The sequence below is a fragment of the Anopheles coluzzii genome, chromosome 3 (genome assembly GCF_943734685.1).
Source record: "Anopheles coluzzii chromosome 3, AcolN3, whole genome shotgun sequence".
Lineage (NCBI taxonomy): Eukaryota > Metazoa > Arthropoda > Insecta > Diptera > Culicidae > Anopheles > Anopheles coluzzii.
Genome location: NC_064671.1, coordinates 71,158,256 through 71,183,786, shown reverse-complemented (window position 1 = coordinate 71,183,786; position 25,531 = coordinate 71,158,256). Strand labels below are relative to the sequence as shown.

At 43.6% G+C, this 25,531-nt stretch overlaps 2 protein-coding genes across 4 annotated transcripts in view; one reads left to right on the top strand and one right to left on the bottom strand.

Annotated features, from left to right (window-relative positions):
• LOC120958401 (secreted protein C) overlaps positions 1-25,531 on the top strand; it is a 45,749-nt gene that overhangs the window by 10,420 nt on the left and 9,798 nt on the right. The gene's annotated exons all lie outside the window — the stretch shown is intronic.
• On the bottom strand, positions 3,089-22,653 carry LOC120958402 (lipase member H). Of its 2 annotated transcripts, none has more exons than XM_040381179.2 (5): positions 22,463-22,653; positions 19,587-19,981; positions 8,712-8,811; positions 8,216-8,628; positions 3,089-4,570 (listed from the first exon to the last, which is right to left on the bottom strand). In XM_040381179.2, exons 2-5 carry the CDS (start codon positions 19,639-19,641, stop codon positions 4,050-4,052), a joined length of 1,089 nt encoding a protein of 362 aa, XP_040237113.1. In that variant the 5' UTR covers positions 19,642-19,981; positions 22,463-22,653; the 3' UTR covers positions 3,089-4,049. The 2 variants fall into 2 exon arrangements, with proteins under 2 accessions (XP_040237113.1, XP_040237114.1); XM_040381180.2 differs by having other exon boundaries at positions 19,587-19,971.

Here is a 25,531-nt window from a genome sequence, read left to right as displayed (position 1 = left end):
CGCCCTAGCATTGACGACGGATAAGCTTCGGCCGAAGGCTTTCGGAACGGAATGGGGGGAAAAATCACGTTTGGTAAATATTTGCCATTTGTGTGTATACAGCTCTGGAGGGGGTTGGGTGTGTGTGTGTGTGTGTGGGCAGGTTGTTGCTGTTGTGGGACGAGTGGTGGGGGACTGGAGGAAATGAGAAGCACCGTTGAAGCGGAGGAGTATAGTTTCGATGGAGCTAGACGTTGTGTCGCAGGGACACTGCCATCCGATACGGCGCTTTTCATCGTGCTTTGTTGGTGTGTGTGTTTGGGGACGCGATGTTTTGCATTTGTAATTTTATTGTTCATCCCACCCCTGGATTTTTCTCGCTGATGGTGGAAGAAATTACAAAGGCTCGATAGTGCGGGAAGGCACGATGATGATGATGATGATGACGATGAGGTGTGATGAATATGAATTATTAGTCGCCGCAGGATGTGGCTCTAGGTTTGGTGGTTTTTAATGAGCAGAGTGAGGATTAAATTATAATTTTTCCATGATGAAGGCTGTTTGTAAAGTTTATTTATTGCCTTGTTATGATATTTTACAAAAAAAGTGGTGAAGTTTTCGTAAAAAAGCATTATAAATAATAATATTTTCGAATTTGTCGATGTTTGCTGGCTCCACTGTGTCTGCCAGTTTTCGCCTTCTTCACCAAGTGTTTGTGTAAGCTGCTCTAGATTGACATAGCGCACACACACGCCCACCCCCCATACTGCTTCTTCGATGGTACACGAGACCTTTGCCATGTGCGTGGTCGGTGTGCAGCCGAGCTTCCCAAAAGCCCACGACCAAGAAAGTACGGAATTGGTGGCAAGTGCGTCGATTTGGGCTATAAATAATTTCTTCTCCATTTCTGCGTTGGCAGAGGTCGCTTTTTTTCGCCCTCCTTCCAATCCAGTAGAAGCTCCGTCTCTCCTAGAAATGGTTTACTCCAGCTCCAAGAACTTCGGTGCGGTGTTCATACCCGTTGGAACATTTCTATTTCCTCGCCGAGCGTAGGTTGAGCCGGTACGGTGCTGCACAAATTGAATGATCTAACATTACAGCGCGATAGCGCGGAGAGAAACAAACGACCGCCGAGGAAGTGCCGGTTCTAGTGAAATGAAATCCTAGCAATGCGATCGCTCGCTCGTGGAAGATTTATCCGACAACGTTGCGCAACATTGGAAATTGGTTGGAAACTGCATTAGCGAGCGAACCCTGACGGCCCGGACGGCGGAGAGCTGGGCGGCGTTGAAAGATGTTACCTTTTGCTAGGAAGTGGGAGTGATGTGCATGGGATGTCATTCGTTTACGCTAATGAGCCCCGTTTGTCTTGAGCCCCGTTTGGTGACGGCACAATCAGTCTTGTATTTTGAGAGATGCGTTGTCTCCAAAGACTGACTAGCGAAAGGGCCATGCTGTTGGCAAGTCGATGGCATTGATAAATTCAATAAAGTTTGATTATTATTTTCTAGATTGTGTCACAAAAAGAAGTCGAAATGTGTATCAATTTACTTGTTCCACATAATTTGCGCAAAAAAGTTCTTTAATAAAGTATTTTTTCTATTTTTTAGTGTGTGGATTATAGATATCGGTCTCGTAGTACAGTCGTCAACTCGTACGACTTAACAACATGCCCGTCATGGGTTCAAGTCCCAAATAGACCGCGCCGCCATACGTAGGATTGACTATCCTGCTATGGGGGAAAATCAATTAGTCACTGAAAGCCAAACCCACAAGAGGTAAAGGCAGGCCTTGACCGACAACGGTTGTTAAGCCAAAGAAGAAGAAGAAGGATTATAGATATGCAGTTCATATTTCCTCCATATTTTTTTTTCTAAGTAATCAAATTACTATTTTCATGGTTTTAGTACCACTTTTGTTACATCGCTTTGCTTCGAAAGAAAATAGAATCAATCCTTTTATAAAATTTAACGATTTATTTGAATGCACTATTTCATCGACTTCTGCGACATTACTACTAAAACACTTGACAGGTGATATTTCTGACAGATAGCGCATTACGACAATCACCTGATGACCAATGTAAACAAATGCCATGTACAATTAAAGTAGCTAAATACCTTTTATAATATTGTGTAAACTGTCTGCCTCAAAAGATACTCTTTTTTAAGAGATTATCAAAAGGGCAAGCGCTGTAGCTGCTCTAACTCATTAGCAAAGCGTTACTCGAAGCGTTACATGTCCATTATTGTATTTCACGTGGTGTGGTCGTGCGATGAGACACCATTAAAACCACAGCAATGCTTCACATTTCAATTGTTGCCGTTATATACAAAAAAAAGAACACACATTGAGTTGTCATTTATTGTCACGCTTGTCTTTTAATTTTTCCATTTCCATTTCATTTCGTTTCACTAATAAAACTGCAATTTCCTGGTCACCACCACCCGCATTCCCGGAAAAAAACCCTTCCCAGCGCTACAATTCCAGTGAAATAGTGACACGTTGAGTAGTCCACCCGGTGGCAAACAAAATGGGAATCAAAACAGAACGAACGAAATCGTAAACCCCTTTTGGTTGGTGCAATCCTTTCGACTTTCCCAGACAAATAAGGGACTTTCCTGAATGGAAAGAGAGACCGAGAAAAAAAAAGAAAATTCTCATCTAAAGCATTTTTTTTTGCTTGCTGCTTACTGCTTTTGCCTTCCCAACTCCGGCAAGTGTCATTCGTCAGCAGCAGTGTCAGGCGCAGCGTTCGAGCGTCGTGCTGCCAGCTCGTGCTAGCTGTCGGCTTTCTTTCCGTCCACCCGGGAGACATAAACTTCCTCCGGTGGTACGATAGGGTGGGATTTTTGTCCCGTTCGCTGCATGTCTTCTCTCCCCCCTCGCAGTGGGTGTGTTTGCTGACTTAATTTGTGTTTATCGTACATTAAGCACAGGGATTTGTGGTGTGCAAAGAAGCTAGCCCAAATGGGGATGGGTTTTTAGTACAGAGTAAATTAGTTCTATTTTGCTTGTGTTACAATGTGTTATTTTGCTTGAAAGCAGCAATTTAGTACATTTGTGAAACGCTCTTTCCGATTATCATTCAGGTAGAACGATTTATCATTCCCTTTCCAATAAATACATCTTTCACAGCTCTTGTGAACATTTACCTTCATCATGACAGTCTGATAAATAATTACACACGTGATAAGCAGCGCAATTTTGCTCTCCTTTTTTGTCGCACATCATCGCCAAACCACCACCACATCTCGCATCTTATTTCCTTCAATTTCATTCCAATATTCCACCACTTCCTGTGTGGCAGTGCCAAAACAGCGCTCAGTGTTCGAGTGTAATTTTTTCCATGAATTTCCCCGTTACACGTTCAGTTCCTATCAACACCTCATTTCCGGGTGCCATTCCCGAGGCCAGCGTGTGTGTGTGTGTGTGTTTGTGCTATCGTACATTTCGGCTGATTGGTTGGTTGGGCAATAAATAATGAAACAAAACGGGTTAACCGGCTGTAAGCGTAAAGGACATGTGAAAAGGGGGAACCGTTTCTCGAAGATTTTTTTTTTTTGCTTTTGCTCTGTGCTTGTTGAGAATTTAATGAGACTATCAGTAGGGCAGGTACTGGCTGGCAGTTTTGGGAGCAAGTCGAGCAGCCTTGTTAATGCTCGCGAAAGAGGGGGATAAATCGGGACCCATTATGTAGCGGGCCCGGTCTGCCTCTCGTACATTATGATGTGGTTATGGAAAGGTACGGCAGTCTTGTGGTTTTTTCCTTCACTTTCTTTCCGTCCAGGGCCGACCTTCGGCAACGTGCTATGAATTTTTGATAAAAATGAACAAAACGGGAAGCAAACGACAAGCTTCGCATAACGTCCTGAAAAACTTACCACAGATTCCCCTATACCCTTTCTTGCGTCACTTCAAATGAGGTTTTTTCGGTGTGTTTGGGTTTAAAATTTTACAATTTATTATTAATTTGCATAAGAAACCTACCTACACACTATCGTGCGCGGCAGCTTCCAACCACCAGCCGGTGGCCTTTACCTGGAAGCTGGGCGCAGCATTTTGGCATTTTAGGATTTTCGCTGCACCGGCAGTTGCTGTTGCTTTTGCTGCTGTTCGTGCGGCATCAGATTCTTCCCGAACGGTGGCTGCGGGTTGGTGCTGAGGTAGAACTTACCGCGCAGCGTCCGATCCGTGTACATGCCCATAAACACTTCCCGCGTCATGGTGCAGTTGTTGGTATCTCGGGTCGAGCGGCTCGCTGCACCGGAGGCCGGAGCGTCGGTCGGTTCGCACCGTTCGCAGAGGAAGCCTTGCGGTCGGGTGAGCGATTCGGCAAAGTACTGCCAGGCTCGGGCATGGCTACAGCCAATAAATACACCCAGCCAACGGTTTTTGGCCAGCTCCTGTTGGGCGCAGCCCGGTTGCAGCGGGACGCCACCGTTCGGGTAGAAGTCGACGTGCCCGAGCGGCCACGGGTAGCCTAGCAGGCCGCCGTCCGTGTGGATGACGTCGACGAACTCCGCATCCTTCGGGCTGAGACGCTGGGAGGCACGCTCAAACACGTACAGCGGGAAGGCCGGATCTAAACCTGGACGAGTTGGAAAGGAAAAAAAAAACAAAGAACTTATCAACGTGAAGGACACATTCGGGTCGTAATGCAATTAATCAAAAAGTCCTCCCTTCTACGTTCTTCAACGCCATGTGGTGTCCGGTTTGTTTTGCTCCCGCTAAGATTATTGCTCTAGTTTTCTTGTCTGGAAGGAACAGCCCAGATACCTTCTGTGCCCATACTTTGCGTTGATTTATAGCTCACCGGCAAAAGTTTTGATGGCGAACGTTTTGGACGTCGCGATCGTAATGGGTTAGCCACCCAAAGCCCGATGCGCGATGTATGAAGAAGCTTTGATCGGGAGGGGAGGTGGCCGCTTTCTGGAGAGCTTTTTAACCCTGCGTTTTATGGCGCTCGTACGCCACTCGTACCCAAACTATATATATCGAGTGGCAGTTGTGTCCCCCGGAATCCAGGTGCCAGGTCGAAGGGAGGGAAAAAAAGGGTCAGCAAACTATCGTGTGCCGTTCTTACGATGCTAGACCCAATCGAAATGGACTCGACAGTGGCTAAACGGCGTGCACTGCTACTGTACTGAGAGGACCTCGGGCGGGTGAAAGGAACGGCCCGAATGGAATGCGAGCAATAAATAAATAGCGTATAAATTTTTATCGTCATTTCCTTTGCTGCCGGTCGGGCGAAATAAATGGCCTGTGCTCTGGCGGTTTCGATTCTCGGTGATGGGGACACAAACACACAAACAAACAGAGCAGAACAGAGTAGAACAGTGGCCACAAACGATGATATAGTTTGGTTTTGGTTTGGTCCAGGAGGCAGTTTATTTAGTGCTTTTGTTTTGTTTTTTGAGCCGAGCGATGAGCCCGCCATCGAAATAGTTGGAATATACTAATGATTGATCGATTTAATATGATATTGATAGGATGTCTAGGGCTGGCGGCTGGAAGAGGGCTAGGAATAGGCGTAGGGCTGGGAATGCGTTTCACGCGGAATTTAGGATCGGTTTGGGCTTCGTTTATGAGCTTATGATTTATTCGATTTAGGGGAAGAAGGAGTACGATGCTTAAGCTGTATATTGTGGTTTAGTTTTTTTGTGTGTGGCTATTTTGCAGGGTTTCTTGAGTTGATTTTTCTTTTTTTTCAATGCTGTCATGATTATTTTCTGAGAGTATTTTTGAATTTGTTTCATGTTTTGTTACTGGATATTTTTCTTTTTTTATAGAGACAAACCATCAACAAATTTCAACTAAAACAGGAAGTAAATTACAAAGCAAGCAAATCAGGAAAAATGAATAATATTTGTCTCTATTCAAATTACCAGCATCGCAGTAGCGACATCTGCCATGGTAATTTGCGCGAAGTTGTATGTACAGTATACGCTCGGTAATCCGCACCTGTTTAATCCACACTTTTGACAATCAAATTCAATCATTTGGTCAAAAATAGTGTACTATGATTAAAAAGATAAATATCTTTCTATTTTTTAAAAATTACAAGGTTTCTTTGTACAACATGAAAACGTATGTAATGTAATAACTTACTCATAAACCCAGACAAAAATAAGAATTTAAAATCAATCAATCAAGTGCGGATTACCGAGCATATACTGTAATCGGAACATTTTTTGTCTCTCTCTCTCTCTCTCTCTCTTTGTCTTTCTTTCACCATCACTCTCACGCACACGAGCTGTCAAATGCCAGCTGCTCTTAGAGAGCGGTACTTGTTCCGACGCAATGCGTTGCGATTTTGCCAAAATGTATGGGATTTGCGTTAACGACGCACGACGCAGCGTCAAAGTAGAAAAATTTCTATTTCGACGCACGTCGTGACGCGTCTGTCAAAATGGTTTAACCATATCGGGTGAAAATCGATATTTTTTCACGTTAAATTGTTTCGAGCGCAGTTTTGCGTGTAGTTGGACTACTAAATAATTTTATTAACAAAACAAAATAAATGTAGAGAAAGTAATTTCGTAATTGCTGCAAAACAGGGTCAGTATGCAATATGAAATAAAAAAGCGAAAAATATGCTTTGCACTGTTTTGAGCAGAACTGGAAATGATTTTGCAGTTGTAATTTAACATTATAATCACATCAGAACCTATAAATAAGAGGCATTATTGCTGTTTGTTGATGTTTTTCTTTGTTAAATGTGTTGACATATCCATGCAGAACGCAGCGAACAGATACCAGCGAGCGTCACGCAATGCGTTGCGATACGTTGCGTCGAAACAAGTACCAAGCCCTTAGAGCGAATGCTGTCAGTTGGCATACTTTCTAAGTATTTACATCAGCTTGTGCTGTCCTTTGATGATGAAGAGAATAACTATTTTCAAGTATGGATTTTGATGGGGATTTGAAACTTAAATTAAAATTTTCGGGATTCATGTCACTATTTTGGTACCCTTTACATATGATTAGCTATAAGGGAACATGTTGTAATCAATTAACTACAGGCGATCCACGAAATAAGACTGTATTTGATCTTGAAATTGAAAAAATGTCCCCAGGCGATAGTCGAAAAAGTCGTTGGAGGGAAGAGTTGAAGAGTCGAAATCTATGATATCGTGTGTTTTATAAAAAACAATGTTCGATAATGTATTAATTTTACTTCAAAAGTCGTTTATATTCGAGATTGGTTAGTTGGGGAATCTTTATAAATGTGTATGTAACGGTTATCATCATGAAATAAAAAAAAAGTCAATTCCTTGTAAATGACAGCTTTTAACTGTCAAAATCAAAATGGATGTATCTGCAAGCCATTGTAACTCGAAAGAGTCGTATCTCGAGGGTTGCCCGTATTATAGATCTAAAAGAATCATTTAGTGGGCTTGCAATTTTGCCCCTGTTTGACAATTGAACACAGTTTGAAATGCAAACGCTCAATAGTAATATGAAGCAAGGCCTTTGCGCTTGCAGTTCCTCTATTTATTAAATTCTCATTTAGTGCAGGTTCCTTTGAGAATGTTCCAGCATCACATGTGCCTAATTCATGACTAAAAATGGCTGAAAAGCAATTCAATTATCCTTTAAAACTACATTAAAGTTAGTTTGCATACTTTTATGCTGGAAGGGGCAGTAATTTTGGATAATGAAGTACATTTAAACGGCTTCATAGTCTCATCTGCGAAAGCTTGTTGCGATGGCTTCTGAATAATGCACAATCTTCATGAAGAAAAATGAGAAAAGCCTATTTGCTTTATAACGAAGGCCTATTTATGGTGCAACAAAGTTTTCCACACTGATTTTTTTGCAACAAAGAAGGAAAGGGAGAATAAAACGCGATACAATATCCACTACTCCAGTGTATATGTGTGTGTGAGGCTGTATGCTATCTCCTGCATCATTGAAACAGATGAACTTTTGTTACAAGCTGCAGTGGTGTAGCGCAAGAAGTTTAAGGTTCTTTTTCTCCCATAGCCTTTCCCCCAAAGTTTGCTCACCGTCCGGAACTTTTCTTCATAATGAACCGGGACGCTGTGGAAAACGGTGGCCACTTTATCATTTTCCCATTTCCTTTCCCGGAGCTTACGGTGGCGGCGTTTTACCATTGTTGAATCTGCCCGCTTGCCCAAAGCATCGTCGAGAACGGTTGCTTCCAAGTTTGTTTAATCCCACGGCTCAAACGCCCCCAGAACAACCAACCAACCAACCCAACCCAACTTACCGGTGATGCGGGGCAGCTTAAGGCCCCACTCGTTCAGCGTTTTGCCAGCGAACCCAGCCACCTCCGCGCCGAGGCTGAACCCGATCAGGTGGATCTTCTCGAGCGGAAACTCGGACAGCACCAGAAACCGCACGAACCGTGCAATGTAGCGACCGACGCGCGGCCCATTCTGCACCGAGTTCACGTACCAGGGCAGCGCGGTGAGGGGGCTCCAGTCCACCAGCACCACATTGTAGTCGTCGGCGGCGAGCAACGCATCCTTCATCTGTTTGCTGCTTTCGCCCGCCCCGCCGGGCGCCCGCTCGGAAAAGCCGTGCAGATAGATGACGAGCGGATTGGTGCGGTTCAGGTGGGACGCCCGGAGGTGCTTCTTGTCCGACACGAACAGGGTGTCACCGGTGTCGGGGTTTTGGCTGCGTGCGGATGGGGGTGTTTGGAGACGGATTAATGGTTGCATATTGTCGGATTTGCCATTTGGGTGGCCGTGCGGTCTTACCGTGTGAAGAGAAAGAACTGTATATCCTTCGGCTCCCGGATGGGGCAGCAATTATCACAGTCACCGCGGGGCGCCGGCGAGTACATCAAAGGCAGACCACCTAGAAGATGGGGTGGGAAGAAGAAGGAAATGATTATTTGATGGGTTTTTAAAATAGAAGCTTCGAGGCAGAACGCTTTAAAGTTTGAAGCAATTTATATCCAAATTTTAATACGATTTCTATCTCCCGGCATTATCTTTGTTCATAAATTGTCACTAATTATATGCAAACACACATCAAATCCTCAGTTAAATTCTCCTATGAAATTAGGGATCATGTTTGCGTGAAATCGTTTTCGGCAAATCATTGCAAAAATCTGTTATTTCCCTTGTGTTTGTTTTTTTGTGTGTACGTCTGGTGTGTGATTTTAGGTAATTTCTCATACCAAAATGGCTTCACTGCCGGACAGTTCCAGGTTTATGGTCTCTAGCCCCAACCCTCTGCACACCTTTATGATGACACGAACAGGCAAAAAAACACGAACCAAAATGTCATTCCTACGAGTTCCATTAGCTAATTGGGAACGGAACTGGAACCCGAAAAAAAGAAAACACAAAACCGATGAGTAACTGTCGGTGTGGAGCTCGGCTTTTTTAATTATATTTTTATACCTGGCCAGGCAAAGAAGGGCACCGCAGGGGACTGGTACACTGCTTCCAAGAAATATGATAGTCCGATTTGGTACACAAATCTGGAGTGGGAGTGTTTGTGCTGCTTTGAAAGTAGCAGCGATAAAGTAATTAGTTTATATTGCTTCGCAAAAAAAGACACTACAGGGAACAGAGTAGTATATCCTGTGCACTCCTGCGTTCAGCGTCAATTGGGAAAATTAACTTGAACCTAAATCAATAGCATACACCAAAAAGAGGTGCTTTTCTTCAATGCTGCCTGTCCAAAACTTCCATCTTGACAGGTGGTGAGCAATGTAATCGAATTAATTGATGGATGGATAGGGAACTTTCAAATGCAACATCATCACCACCATCACCTCAGCAGCACGGAAAAGCAATCGACGCTGCTAGACTTTCCTTCCTGACCTGACAGCAGTTATCGCAATCTATCGAGAACATGTCGCCAACAACGACACACACACACACACAAACATACCTACCGGGTGACATCGTGCAATGTGTTCGTCAGTCAAATTTGTCCCCGGAAGTGGGCCACCATTGCAGCAAGAAGCACGGCGACACTGACAATTTGCTCGTTGGGCATGTTTTGCTTTTCTCTCTCTCTCTCTCTCTCGTCCTTTTATGTCTCGTCTTCTCTTTGCTTTATATTGTTGATGGAAAATGTATTATGGAACTGGTTGTGGACAGCCCCCCGAAGGTATGCAAAGAAGCAACTAAATATGGTCTAATAAAGGAACTAGGCAGAAGACCAACAAAAAAGAGGGAACACGTAATGGCTGTCAAAGACTTGTCACGATCGCCCACAATTGAGGTGAGACGACACCAGAGTGCAATGGAAAAGTCGGCGGTGGCGATGGTTTCGAGCTCGAAAGCACTTCCCTGTGTGTGTGTGCTCGCACTCGGCTTGTTGCCAGCTAGGGCTAGGTTGTGGTTTTTGGAAGGTATACAAAGAATAGGTTTTCCTTTTTTTTGGGACAGAGATGCCTGGAAGATGAATTCTTAACCTAGATTTTGAGTCAGCCTTTCACTGTGGCAAAAAGAGCACACGGCGGAGTAGGAATTGCACCGGAAGACCCGGTTTGTCGTTGCACATCGTTTGCTGCATTTCATTAGTTTTCAGGATTTACCGCTAATTATGACATTATGACGTTGGTGTAACCCCTTTTCGATCCCTTCCCGGTCGGCACGGTGTCCAGCATGTGCTGGACAACACATTTAAATGGTCCATTATCGCCATTTTGAAGCGATCCCCTAAAAAGGGGACACAGGCCGGTTAGATTTCGGTGTCAATGTGACAGTTAACCCGATTCCTTTCCCGAGAGACGAGACGTGTGAATGGTTGGCGGTTGCAGGAAATGGACACTTTCACGTCCATTTCCAAATTACTTCCGCACGTGCTTTGTACGGTTGAATGATCTTTTCCGGCGAAGGGAGGAAAGTTGAAAGTTGTATCATTAATTCAGAGAAATTCACAACATCTGAAAGCGTCACTGTAGACACCGAGGAAAGTAGTGTTCGAATGCGAGCTCATTTGTTACATTTTGGCGGCGTCAGTCCGTCACAAGTTCACCACTACTCGGGCTGGAAAAGAAATGGAATTGGCAACCACAAGCAAGTAGTAGTGTCTTAGTAGTGAACATTTTTTTCCGGTACATTCCAACACCCCTTCTGGCGAAGGGACTCACGGGGCTAAATGTTTATCCAACACGCCAACTCGCAATCACACTGCTCCTGCTCCTTCGTCCCTGTCGATAGCGTTCTTGGCGAATGTTTTCGGACATTTTCGGGGCAGACACCAAAGGGCGCCGGGGAAAACAGGGCTGCCCGTTTTCTAATCAGAAATGAAGAATAGACGTACAATCGAATGGGAACACCATTACGTCAAAGGTCAACTTTGGCGAAGATTTACGATAAGCAGTCAAATTACGAACCACTACGTATTAGTGAATCGATAAGCTCAAGGTTTTGGCTGATCGCTGTGCAAGGTAAAGTATTCCCACAGGATGAGTGGCGTGGAGAACGTAAAGGATAGAACAACTAAATGGACTGTTCCCAAAAAATTGACCACTCTTCCAATGGTCCAATGGAAAGTGTAACGGCACAAAACACACGCAAATTTTCCGTTGCGATACACGGATTGAAAGATAAATTAACTTTCCCATCGGAGGGAGACGCCCGACACCAGCTCATTTGTCACGAAGGTCCTGTCCTGTGGTGCGTCTACCTTTTAGTTCCTTTCTTTCGCCCATCAACCGACACCGACACTATCAGGCTGCTAGGAATGGCCAGTATCTAGTGTGACGAAATGATGGAGCTGCTTTTTTTGAGGGAGCGACCAATCCCTAGGAAGAACATATAGGCACCAATCTACCTCTACTACTACTACTACTGTTTAGTAGGCCGAATCCAGTAGACAAATGAGATTTCTTTAATCAATCAATTCTGGCTCGGGGTTGTCGAGTTCCAAGAAGGTAATAATGATAAACGGATGGGAGGAAAAGAACGCGGAAAAAGGTATCGCTTTCGCTTCTTGCTGTCTGCTTAGCGTCGACCTGAGGTGTGCTGGACAAAGATTGACTCACTGGAAGGTGTAAACGAAGCAAAGCCTGTGTGTTTGTTTGCCTTCTCACCGTCCTTGCTGGGATTATATAAAGCAGGTTAGGTAACGGAGAGAGAGAGAGAGCGTGAGAGGAGGATCGATTTCTTCACCATTACAATACAGAATTTTCGGTACGGAAAAAGAAATGTGCACAGATACACACTCGTGTAAACATAAACACACATTTTTGGGGACGAAAAGCTAGGAAAATGTCCAGCTTATCCGTCTCAAAAAAGAAGGTGACAGGAAAAAATGGTCAAACGAAAAGTGTACCAACGGAAGCAAAGGGGTTAAATAGTCAAGATTAGATCTTGCTTTTTTTCCCCCGTCTGGAAATGGAAATTGCGACTAGCGGTATCGTAATGGCACACTGTATTGTTAGATGTCATCAACACGGCCTGACTTATGTGGACTTCTCACAAAGGGGACAAAGGGGAGGGTTTTGGGACCAATGATTAAAGGTCGAACTGATTTGTGACATTTTGAAATAAGTATGTGTGCTATTTTTCGGCTTTTAATTTATAGTAACGGTTTTATCAAGTTTTCAAACGAACTAGAAGCTGAAGTCTCAAAAATAGAACAAATTTTGGACATCAGTGTTCATTGGAAAATTCCATGCTTTTTTTCTGTCATACTAATACAGCGCCTACCACAACTCTATGGACAGTCGTTTTCCGCGATTTACGGAATATCCATAAGAGATAGATAAAAACAGTGAATGTATGAGCTGTGCAGAATACTATTTCACATCTTCTTTTTTTTCGAATTTTTTAAACACATTTTTACACGACTTATGACGAAAAAACAAATTTATGGTCGTACCATAACTATAAACATTACACTTCCTCCAAAACATTTACGGGCGCCTTTGTAGCGGTCTAAGAGAACATCGATGGTGAAGTGGGCGGTGGGAGGAAAAAAATATCAGACTAGGATTACATTCCTTAACTATTTATGTAACAAATATTTATATTCTGCTAAAAAATCGTTGTTGAGCTTTTTGTGTCGCTTTTGTTTGATCGAATCAGTTTTGAACCGTTGTTCAGAAAATTGATAAGGCTATCATGGCAATTTCAAAATAATTTTCGAAAAACTTTTTACATACTTTGGTTTGCATAAAACCTTAAAATAAGTTATAAAAACACTTTTTAAAAATCGTTCAAAAATGTATTTCTTTAAAACCTTTGTAGAATATGTTATTTATGTTTTTGAACGATTTTTAAATGCGTTAGTTAGCACATAAAACCTGTTTTTCGAAGTGTCTTTATAGTTATGGTACGACCATAAATTTGTTTTTTCGTCATAAGTCGTGTAAAAATGTGTTTAAAAAATTCGAAAAAAAAGAAGATGTGAAATAGTATTCTGCACAACTCATACATTCACTATTTTTAACTATCTCTTATTGATTTTCCGCAAATCGCGAAAAACGACTGTCCATATAGTTGTGGTAGGCGCTGTATTAGGAGTTTCTACACCGTCCATTGATTCAAGATATTAAAGAAATAAATTCCGGTCAGTACAGACGTGTCATACTAGTTTTCCGTGTATGTTCTGATAGTGTTCTAGGATATCTGATAGTGCCTCCTGGAATAATCTGATTCTGGGGCCCTTCACGATTTTAGTCAGTTTTTTGTATAGATTTTGACAGTTGAAGGCTGAAATTATGTAAACACTCCATACAAAACCACACAAAAAACTAGCCTGCAATTTTCAGTCTAGATTATTTTAGCTTCAAAGCTAAAATTAGATACTCCAAGGTGCATTAAATAGATCACGTGGTGGAATCTAGAATCAAAGTGTATGTAGTCCAGGTGAAAACTCTTGAGGCTTGACGAATACACAAAATACTTTTAAAATCTTCATTCAGAAGCAGAAGCGATAAAAATCAGCCTTCTAAATTCATACACCTTGAGATAAGCCCACCTGTATATTATACTCACTTAGATAGCTGCTCGAAAACTGCTATAGAATGCAAACAGCTGACAGGCTGAAATTTCAGCCTACGAACTTACAACGGAAAGGGCCCGTCTACCAGAAAGACAGACTCATCTTGCTATTTTGATTATGAAGTTAACACTTTTAGTAGACAATGAGAACCTTCTTTTTTTTGAGCTTTCTAATCAAAGATTGTGGAGAAACGCCCATAAATGCTTATAATTATCTGGACTTCTTTGAAGTGTTGTAAGAGCTTTGCCACCAGACTTCCCGAAAAACTGCACAACAATATAAAACGCCTTGGAAAGTTGATAAAATAATCTAGCAAAACTGGTCTAATTTAACATTTTTTTGAGAATTCTACAATCAGAGCGTTAAAGTCCACTAAGTTTAAGTAAAAACATGTTATAAACGATTTCGTCTCAATGTCTGCAATACTTTGAAGAATCGTATCGGAATTGCCTTTAGTTCGATCAAAGTTATTTCTTGCTTATAATTTAACTCTTAAGTATTAAATTGTCTCTTAAGTATTTTTTGAACAAATTGTTTGAGCTTTAAAAGTGTAAAAAAAAATCACAAAAAACCTTGTGACCCACAACATCAGTTCAGCGCAAAAGCTTAATTCCTAACATTCCTATGGTTCGAAAATAGTGACCTTGGGCGACACAGTACGCACTTTACGTAATAATTCTCCAATCACACTCCAACCCTCAGCAACCGCTCCCACCAACACCCCTCATGCAATCTCACTCTCGCTGTCGTGCGCTAACGAACGAGTCATCGAACAACGCCCCGTGCCACCATTAGTTTGGCGTTCAATTAATGTAATCAATCAAGTTATTTAACCAACGCCACCCGGCAATCCGTCCAGCGAGTGTCGCCCCACTGATGACGTGTCAGTCCGAACAACACCCCGCGTCAGCTAGGGCGCTGACCCCTTCCCCGAATATCGGGCGGTACGGCGGATGTCCTTCTTGCCACTGCTCGTTCCGAAGGCCGGCAATGACTTTCCGGCACGCGGACGCCGTTTTCACGTCCTCCTCGCAGTGGCAGCGAAAATACTAATCAATCGTGCGGCGTATGCTAAAAATGCTATTTTTAGCACCATTTTCAAGAACATGAGCGTTGAGTAACACGGTACCAATACCCAGATTCCTCAGTGCGTTTAAAGTCAGTCCACTGTCGTTGTCGTTGTCTGATGGTTGATAATGCATTAATAATGAGCTAGTGCTACGCGGAATCAATCGGAACAGCCCTACTGACCTGACCGTTGAGCCTGCGAAGGCTGCCGCTCGGTGTGTGTGTGTCTGTGCGATATGACGCCGTCGCGCGTTGTGAAGTGTTTAGCAGTCATGTAGTCATGTTTATGCGCCTAATAATGGTTCATTATAGCGAATGAGCTGCAATGGTCTCCCGCTCACCGATTGATCCCCAATCGTCAGCGACCTCTAAACGAGCAAACCGTGTGTCATCCAGTCCACAGCGTGATCGTGATCCAGTAACCGAGTGTTTCCAGTTCTGCTCTAGTCATTAGCACTTTGCATAGGAATGGTTTGTTTCTTGTGTTTTTTTTACAAGCAATTAAAAATGTTCAATGCATTCCAACAACATGGTTGTTAGCACTTTATGATTCAAAACATCCCACCCTACACCGTGTTCGGTTCAGCATGAGGAGCAAACAGCAAAAGCAGACTCAAAACCAAGCACAACCATCGACCTACTAAAAGGGTGCACACTGGTTGAACTGGCTTGGTAGGGCTGAGCATAAGCCCGCTCGCGAAGGCCAAGCCCGACCATTTGATTCCGTGGCGCAAGTGTTCGCATGCCGGCTTGGCTTAGTATGAGGGGCAGTAAGGAGCTGGAGCTGGCGGGGGCCTCTTTTGTCTCATGCCTCTGTCTGTTGTTGCATTAACTCGATCAGGGACTTGCAAGGGTGTTTTGACATTGAACTTCATGCTGTTGGTGCGGCATTTGGTGGGGCATTTCACCATAGGCGAAGCATTACTATTTCGGAAGGGAGGATGACAACAAACCATACCAGGGGGCACCCGTACGAGTACGGTAATCGAATGAGGATGATCCAATTTAGCTGCCGTGCATCGTGGTCTCGTGACTGAATGCTTCAATTTGTACCTCACTTAATGATGTGTTTAATTAAAGCGTTACAGCGTTTCATTACAGTTTTAGATCAGTTTCGTCGCTTCCTTCTTGCCAAATCTCTCTGTTCTATTTCGTATACTCTCTGGTTGCTTTTGCACAGCTTTCACTTGAAGCTTTTTAACAACCTGTGCCTGTGCTTGTCCATCAATCAAAAAACGGACGAGTGACATGCGAACGTTCGCCGATGTCATCACTAAGTGTACTCACACGTAACGCTAGGTAACGCTACAGCAAACGAGACAGTTACCGGTCAACGAAATCGAAAACAAACGATAACGTATTTTAACTGACATATACACATATACACACACGACCCCTCCACTCCCCTGCGTAGTGTAATTACAACCGTAATTCTCACTTCTACTCCCCCCACACCGTTTCGCAACGCTTCGGCCCGTCCGCCCGCTACCGCTCGGTTGTCGCGTGCCGACGAAGCATTTGCCTTGCGAGAGTGGCGGAGGAGATTCTTTCGCGCTACAACGAGCTCCATAAAACACGCACGCGGAGGGTGTTTAAGGGGGGGGGGGGGGGGGGGGGGCGTACGATGGCGTGCGTAGAAATGGCGTGATTTCTGCAAGCCGACGGGGCGGCCTTTTTTTTGCTACCAGGAATGCTTGTTCTTTTCACCTGCAGAAGTTTGCTAATCAGCCGAACTTTACTGGTTCTTCGGGTTTCGTTAGGGGTGGTGATCGAGTAAGAATAGCAATGACACATGTTGCCCCTTATCACATGGTGGAAGAAAAGGGGTTGGAATACTCTGTTGTTTGCTGTTAATTAGCTCATTTAAGTCATAAGGCAAAGCGGGGGAACATGCTACAGGTTTGAGCTTTTTTGCGTAGTGAAGCACTAAATTGAACATAGAAAGAGGTCTCGAATGGTGTTTCAAAAATTAACGAAAATTGGGAAAACATTGGTCGTTGTTGGACATGTAAACTCATGTTCTTGACAAACGTTACACAACGATTTTGTTCTATTTTTCCTTCCCTACTACTACACATGATTACTCATGATTGTTAATTCAATTGATCTCGGCCTGCACTACCCGCAATGATGCATGGCCGCTAGACATCGCATCATCAAATCTAATAGATTTAATAACATACTCTAGGGGCGAATACCATCCCATCATCGCCGATTGGGTCATGGTTCGATGAATGCGCATAACCAGACCGGACCGGGCTCCGGGCTAAGCTGTGCAAAATTATTGTATTTTTTTTCTCTCAGGGTTATCAAATGCCCTTTAGCAGACCGACGTTCAGCATCGCTTGAGCTGGTCGCTCGCCCGACCGAGAGCTGGAAGGGAAAGAAGGGGCAACAACAACAAAAAATACACATAAACACTTCCCCAGCCAGATGCTAGACCGCAGCGAGTAGTAGTGACACCATCGCACTTATTGAATTAGTAATTTGATAATCACCAATTAGTGTCTTCCCGTTGCCCTGTGCTCGCTGCAGGCTGCCCGGCGTAAGATGTGTGTCGAGGGAATTTCGGTCGTTTCTTCAGGTTGGTCTGTGTATCGGATCGGTTTTTATTTTGCAAAGGCGCTAACACAATAATGCAGAATGTTGACGGGCTCGATTATACGCGCCAGGGCGAGCCGAGCGGAATCTGATTCACGTTCGCAAACGTTTGGAGCATTTGAAGCATCCACCACCGATCGGATGAAACGGGTCAGGGTTAGCGTTTGTTTTGTAGACAGGCAGTACACAGCCAACGTTACCAATAGTGCATACGGTGCAAGAGCAAATTGTTCGCATCGCTTTCCACTACGAATCGTGCAAAACCCGCGCTAAGGTTGGTTACAAAATGCAGGAAGTGATTGATGCACCGATCATTAGCCGGAGAGAGAGAAGAGACAGGGTGAGTGTGTGTGTGTGTTAAATGCTATGTTGATGTTGTTGATCAGGGTCATCGGGGAGGCTGCATGGAAGGAGGCTTTCTTAAATTCGTGACTGAGCAATTGTCGATGGTCAAGATCGTATCGAGCTTAGGGTGCCTCTTCAAGCCACGCGTGAAGTAGGAAACTGACCGCCGGTGAAGGTTGCTCTTCGTGGTGATGATGAATGAATGAGAGTGCCGTCGTAGGTTTGTAGAAACAAGATTGAAGATGATTTTTGATTAATTATTGTTATTGTTGTGAGGAAAATTCGGTTCATCTTGTAGCATTCCAATTATGCTCGGGATGTCAAACTCTGCACATTGAAGGCGAGCGCTTGGCACAACAGAGCTATTTCGATGCCTTGGCCTATTGGTTTCGGAGCATTCAATGAAGGTTGAAAGATTAAATTGAGGCATTAGAGATTCTAAATCGTTCAAGAAGTCGTTAGAGTTCCTTGGAGTGATATGAGATCTTCTCAACTTGTTTTATGTATTTAAAATTTTGAATTGCTGCTGGATCTTGGGATTCCAGATTGTTTGGAATTCAAATCCAACAAATTCCTGACTTAATTTATCTTCATTGCATATGTCAGTTTTCAGATAGGACTTAAGATAGGACTTGGTCGTCTTTTCCAGTTGAAATTCAACCTTCGTTGACATAGTGGATTTTGATGGGTTAGTTTCAGTAGTGGAATTTAACTATCCTTTGTAATTCCTTCTATAAAACCTTGATTATGCCTGTCAAGGTTATTATATATAATGTATACGGAGAGGATCTGATATCGTGTATAGAGCAATGCTCCGACTAAAATATGAATGTCAAGATACTTGACTTTTGTTTCTGAAATTCAAAATTTTACAGTCCTCGTGCTAGAAGAATACAAGATACTTTAGTCATTCCCACCAAATCATATCGTTAGACAACTTTGAACAACTCCAAGAATGTGTGCAATCCTCTAACGTGTCAAGATGTTTGAGTTACCTAACATTGGAATATGCTTGGCGATAAGACGCAAAGTGTGTGTGTTTAAAGTCTTGTATTAACGCACCTGCACAAAACTGTGTGCCACACACTGTTAGCCACCAAGCCACCATGGTCGACAGTGGCCCAAGGTTGTGTTAGGTTGGAAAGGTAAACACAAACAGACCAACACCAACCGATTTTTCTTTTCGCGAAAACGCACCCCGATTGACATATCTGTTGACACACAGTTTCACGGCGTGCTGTGTGTTTGGCTGTCGTAACCCCGTGGTAAGGGCCCTCGTCACAAGTCACCAAGGCGCAATGTTTGCCCAACCAAAGGCCATCGACTTTGGCGCGGCAGTTTGGGTCAACGATCGGTTTTGTCGTTTGTCCTCTTCAGCTAAAGGTGTGGTGGTTGTGGGCAATATTGCAGGAAAAACTAAGGCTTTCCCAGGGGTTCAATAACCCCTTTGAAGTCCTTTATTACCCCCAGTTCGATTTTGAGTAATGGCGCGCTGGATGCAACCATTTCAAATAAAAAAAATAAATAAATGCAATGGAAACCCCCGACTTATAGCCATCCGTCACGATCGACCTTTTCCCCGTTTCAATCACAAATTGCTTCAATCACTGGAAAATAAAACAAACTACACTGCTACTACTTACCCAACCATAGGGTGAACACTGTGCACAGTGCCAGCTGTCCTTCGCTTAGCACCATCTTGTGTGTGTGTGTTGTTGTTTCCTGCTGTCTATCCTATAAAACCACCTGGACGCTTCAGCAAACAGAAAGGGACCGGAAACGCACCGACACTGTTCCACTGCAGACACACACACGGGAAGCACACACACAGACAGAGCACTTGGATTGTCTCTCTCACGCCCAAAACAAAAAGAAACTCCGCGGAAAAGAAACTAATTCAGGACAAGCAAGCGTCACTTCACACCGCTGGCAGTTGCTGGCCTCCAATGGCAATGGGTTTTTCGGAGCACACAGGACAGGATGGTCTGCTGCACGTTGTTCTTGTGTCCTTCTGCTTCTGGTCCTGGTCTGAAAGTCCCTTTGAGGGGGGAGAATGGGTTGGAAAATTAAACATCAGCGCTAGTACGTGCCGGCGGCGGAACAGAAGCGCGTCCCAAAATCAATACAAAAAACAGCCCATCACCCCGCAAATGGTGCGTCTTTACGGCGTCGGACCAATAAATTTCTTCCACTGCACTTGGGTTAGGGTTGTCGGTTTGTTTTTGCCCTGCTGAAGCAATCAGACCAGTCGTCAGTCAGTCACGGACACGGACATTCGAACAGCTGATCACGCAAACAGCGCTGGTGCAGCTGCAACTGCGGTTCGATGCAATTTAAGGGGAACTCCTCATCGGAAGCAAACGAGAGGGTGGTGGTGGAAGAGCTTGAAATTGAATTTTCCGCAATAAATCTCGCACAGCCGACTGACAGCGCACTGTTCGGTTGCTGTTGGTGTGCCGAAAATATGAGTTTTGCCCTGCTTTTTTGTTGTTGGGAGTGAAGTTTAGAGCGTGAGATTTATGATGGTTGATTTTAAACTGTGCTGGTCGGCATCAAACGCACACTTTGCAAAGAGTCAGAAACACACTGGTCTATTCTACAATATTTTTTTGTTGTTTAAACGTTCGCATATCATTTCGCCGGAGCTCGAGCGGAATGATCGCTTCTTTGCAGCAATTTTGGAGAATTTAAGCCGCCGGCGGCCGCCTGTGTGTGATTTATTCTAATCGTTTGCGCTCGATAGGGCTCATTTAGCACAGTGTGTGTGTGTGAGAGTGTGTGTGGAAATGTAGTGAAAATGCAAACAGAAAAAAGGGGAAAACTTCTAGCCTACTCCGTGACGCTTGACGACCCGCTGATGGACCGATTGGGGGCTTTGTAAAAGCTATGATGGGAACTTTAATTGGAGGTGTGCAATATATTCACCCCACTTGTAGGCTTTTTTGTTCTATTAAATGAAGCTACCGAACAATCATTTTTCAATGGTGAGCAAATAAATATTTTACTCTTGCCGTTTTTGTTGCAAAAAGCAAGGTTGTTCTGCGCTCGAAAAACAATTCTGCAAGGAACTAATATTGCGCTGAGAGCGTTTGTCTTGCGCTGTCTCGATCCAACCGAAGACAAGCACCGTGCGCTGGCTCATTATTTATTCCGTTAATTGCACCGGTACATTAATCATCTTCCCGGCAAAACACTGCCTCAAACGCCACCACATTACCAGATCGTTTAGCGCTCGCACAGTGTACACACAGGCCAAAGCTCGCGGAGATGGTAAAACAGCGAAAAACGCGACGAATAAAATCAAAACAATAACCGCTTACGCCGCCTGACATTGAATGTCACCGGGCACTCGAAGTCGCCGCCACCGTGAAGGCAAACACCGTGCCGCCAAAAAAGACGTACACACACACACAAACCACAAACCAGCGCCAGTGTCACGACCGAAACGCAGACCGCACCACCACCGAAAATGTTCAACTGCAGTTCCAAAAAGATTCAATGTCAGGCAATCCATCGTGTGACATCGATTAGTGACGCGCCAGGGGGGGAGCTTTTTTCGGGCGCTGTCGCAACGCACAGGTGCTTTGTTTGGGGGCACGCTTGGTGCCAACCTGGCCTCGACCCCGCTAACAGGGGGAGAGAGAAAAAACAGGTTGACATCGAACTTGCATCGCCCGGGTGCAGCAGCTGCTACGCGTCTTGTAATGACAACCATTTAGAGCCGTGTGGGTTACAATGAACTTTCTGCTGACGCCTCTCCTCTAGAGAATGCGTGTGATGTTTTATGCCCCCAAACCGATTAAATGTTAAGCTGCAAAGCTTCACACACGCACTCAACAAACACCCGTTGCAGCGGTGTTGCGTGTCGGTTAAATATAATCATCAAAGCAGCGCGATGGCTTTTTTGCTGCTGCTGTTGTTGTGCGCTTCTGTCCACGCTATGGTTGATGAAATTAGTTCAATATCGCCGGAACCTGTGCCAAGTTCGTCAGGCAGACCTCTCGGCCGGCTTAAGCGCCGAGAAGCTTCTCCGGTTTCGGAACGGTGCGCGCGCGCACGCGGATTGGAATTGGAAATATGGTTCCATTTACGGTTTCGCCACAACTCCCGCACACAAAACGCGAGCAAATCTGTCGCAATCGAGCGATTTGGTATCAAGATTTTGTGTTTAATTTTGTTTTATAAATAAAATGGTGGCTGCTTTCACATTTTAACGCGCCGTGGATTGATCGCCTAAGAGCGAGTAACAATAGACTTGAACGCTGCGGTATGAATGTGGAAGCGACGAACCCCATTTTTGTGCTCAACTTGAATTAACGAATTGTTGTTGTAATTCTAATATTTAAAGAGGTTTTGGACCTTTTGCATCTCTTGCACCTCTGAACAAATTCTTCAACAAAAAAAAAAAAATTATAAAAGTATTTTAAAACATTTTTTCACTAATTTTGTCTATTGGCTAACACAAGCTACAAATAGCGTCTTATTTTAAGCATTTGTCATCCATTTGCCCATCACTCACTCAGCAATCACCACACCATCACGCTGTTTCACACACAACAGAAAACCGATAGCCGGTTCGCACGCAACGCACGCGTAACCACACGCACCAAGCGGGTTCGATGCAGTACGATCATTAGCGCGCGACGATCGACGCGAAACTGACGCGGCATCTAACGCGGCTAGCCTGCGTTGGTGCGCGGGTCGGTCACACTTTCCGCCACCTCCTTTGATCGAATCGGTTGTCGGATCGGGTGGTGGTAATGGTGCGTTGGGTGGTGGTGGTAGCAGCGATCGAACCCCGACTGCTTAGATTTTCACGGTCATCGGTGATAAAGCGACGAACCTTATTCAAAAATCGTTGGTTTGCCTCCGCGTGATTAAGTCCGGTTCCCAAAAAAAAAAAAGCAAAAGGAAGACTTTCTGTCCGGCCGGCCGCCTGACTGTTAATGAACCCTTCTGCAATATCACAGCTCAGAAGTATTAAGTGGATCTAAGGGTGATGTGACCGTTGACCGCTAAACGGGTGTGTGGTGTGTGTACATACATCGCCACGTGTGTCCTTGGGATGAGGACACAGGAGCACACGATGGCAGCACAGTGGAAGCCCTTGCCGTGAGGGCAGATGAGAGCACACCCTTTTGTGGAGCGCGATTACGAAATGGCGGCCCCCGTGTTTGCCAACCGTTTGTAAATCGATTAGGCTACACCGTCTTATCGGCGGGCTGGCGTCGATCGGTTGCCGAGTGGGATTTACTAAAGCCTTAAGTTTGAGACCGACTTTGATTAAAACGATTAGATGACTTTAAATTAATCGATCGATTTTGAATCGAACTTTGGGCTGGCTTGCACAAGTAAAGTACTATTATAGAAACAATTTTAAATTTGTACAACATAGGATTTAGTTTCGAATCAAAATTTAGTTAGTTGTCTCATTACTGGGCTGTTGATATTCGATTTTTTAAATAATATTGCAAATAAATCCAAGAAAGGATGTTTGAAATAACAAATATCAGTTACGTTAAGTAATTTTAAATGAGAGAAGTAAGAATAATATTACAAAAAATGCGTTTGATGTCATTTTTATTCTTATTAAATACAGTAGGAAGCATTTTACACTCAAAAAATCATCTAAATGGTGTTCATTTCTTTACCAAAAACCTCAGAACAGACGTAGTAAAGCTTCTAATTTCTATCTATTCCTTAAAGTGTCGTTCAAGCATAGCCAAAAATCGAACTAAACTCAACCACGTTCCCTTGCGCTGTACAAAAGCGCGAGAAGCCACACCAAAACCCAGCACCAATGCAGTTATCCCGTCTAATTTAACACGTATATTCCGCGAAATTTCATCACCGTCATCATCATCATCATCATCATCGTCGCCCTTTTACACGCTCATAGTTCTGCTGCGTTATTAAGCGTTATCTCACCCCAGTGCCCCCAGCAGAGAGTCGGCAAGCTTACCCCGGTGAAGCCGTGAAGCCAATTTGCAGTCCAGCTTGCGCTTTCCCGTTCCGCTCTATCTGGCAGTCAGTGAATCACTTCCGGTTGGGTGGCGTTTTTACCCCCGCCCCATCGCACTGCCGCATTGGTGGGGGGGGGGAGGGGTGTAGGGCTCATGTAACGGGAAGCGAACGCAACACAATGAAACGGTATCATATTTTAAACGTGCAGGACGCCTCTACTGTCTCCCCATCCGCCTTGCTTCTTGTGGCTTGGGGAATACGATGACGCGGGAAAATCGGGATAGGATTTTGCTCTCCTACTGCAGTGGGCCAACCTCCAGGCAGTTGGCATGTATGTGTGTGCTGTGTGCATTGGGGTAGGTTTTTCGTCGAAATGGCTGCACAGTTTAGCTGTCAGCCGATGGGCCGATGTAGTTGATCGACTGGCTGGAACTAATATCAATTAGCATAATTTAAAGCATTAGTTCCAGGCAGGCTAACTACGTGCTTGGAAGGGGAGGAAACCGTTAGTGGAGGGAACAAGCATGACATAGGCCCCCGTGTCTAGACGATGATGCATGTTTTATTGTGCTTGCATACAGTAAAACACAGGGAAGCAAAGGGACTTTGCGTCGGGATTCCTTCTGGGAGAGGCAAAGCAGCTAATGGTAAGCAGTTTTGCACAATTTATGAGCTATGGCTAGCTTGAGGAAATGGAAAACTGAAACCAAAAGCAATTAAGTGAAAAGGGTTGAAAATACGAAAGAAATATGCTAAGAGAATATAGTGTTTTTTTAAATTTTAATTGAAAAAAGTGTTTTAAAGTGTTTTAAGTGTTTTAAAGTGTTTTTTTTTAATTTTTTATTTGGTGTCTAATAATTATCTTATTCTAGCAACGCAACCTCAATAACAATATTTTTTTAAATACAAATTATCTTGTTTTCTTAGTTTGATTTCTTTTTTAATTTATAAATGTTGTATGTCTCCTATAACGTTCGATAAGTTTTATTATTTTTATTACTTTTAGTTAGTCTTTTTTTGCTCTTTTGCATTTTGTTCCATTTTTCGATTAATTCACATTTCTTTATCTTTTTATCTTGTTTTGACATCCAATATTCAAACATATTTTTTTCAGTTTGCAGTTTTCCTAAACCTTTTATGCCTTTAATTGTTTTCCTTGTCTTGTTTTATGTTACTCTATTGTACAATGTATTATATATTTTATTTATTTATCTTACTTTTGATCTTATACATGAATCTTTTCCTCTATTTTAGAGTATTTTTTGTATTTTGTACTAATAAATTCAAGATTAGTGTTAAATATAACATATACTTTTAATTCCCTACTAGAATCCCTTACTTTAAAAAAAGTATTAAAGTTAAAATTAAATAATTTTTTTTAATAAAATAATTTCTTATTATTTTTCAAGCAAACTCATTTTGCTCAGGCAAACACTTTTTCCTTGTATCACACGCACAAAATAACTGTCTTCCCGTGAAAAGGAAATCCACTCACTACCATGATTGGTTGTCAGTCAATCAAGTGGTTCGAGTGTTTCAGAAAGTTTTTCGGAACCGTCCAGAAGAAACATGCCCGAAATAGTTGCAAGTCAATCCTCCCTCTTTGCAGCGGAGGGGGGCAATA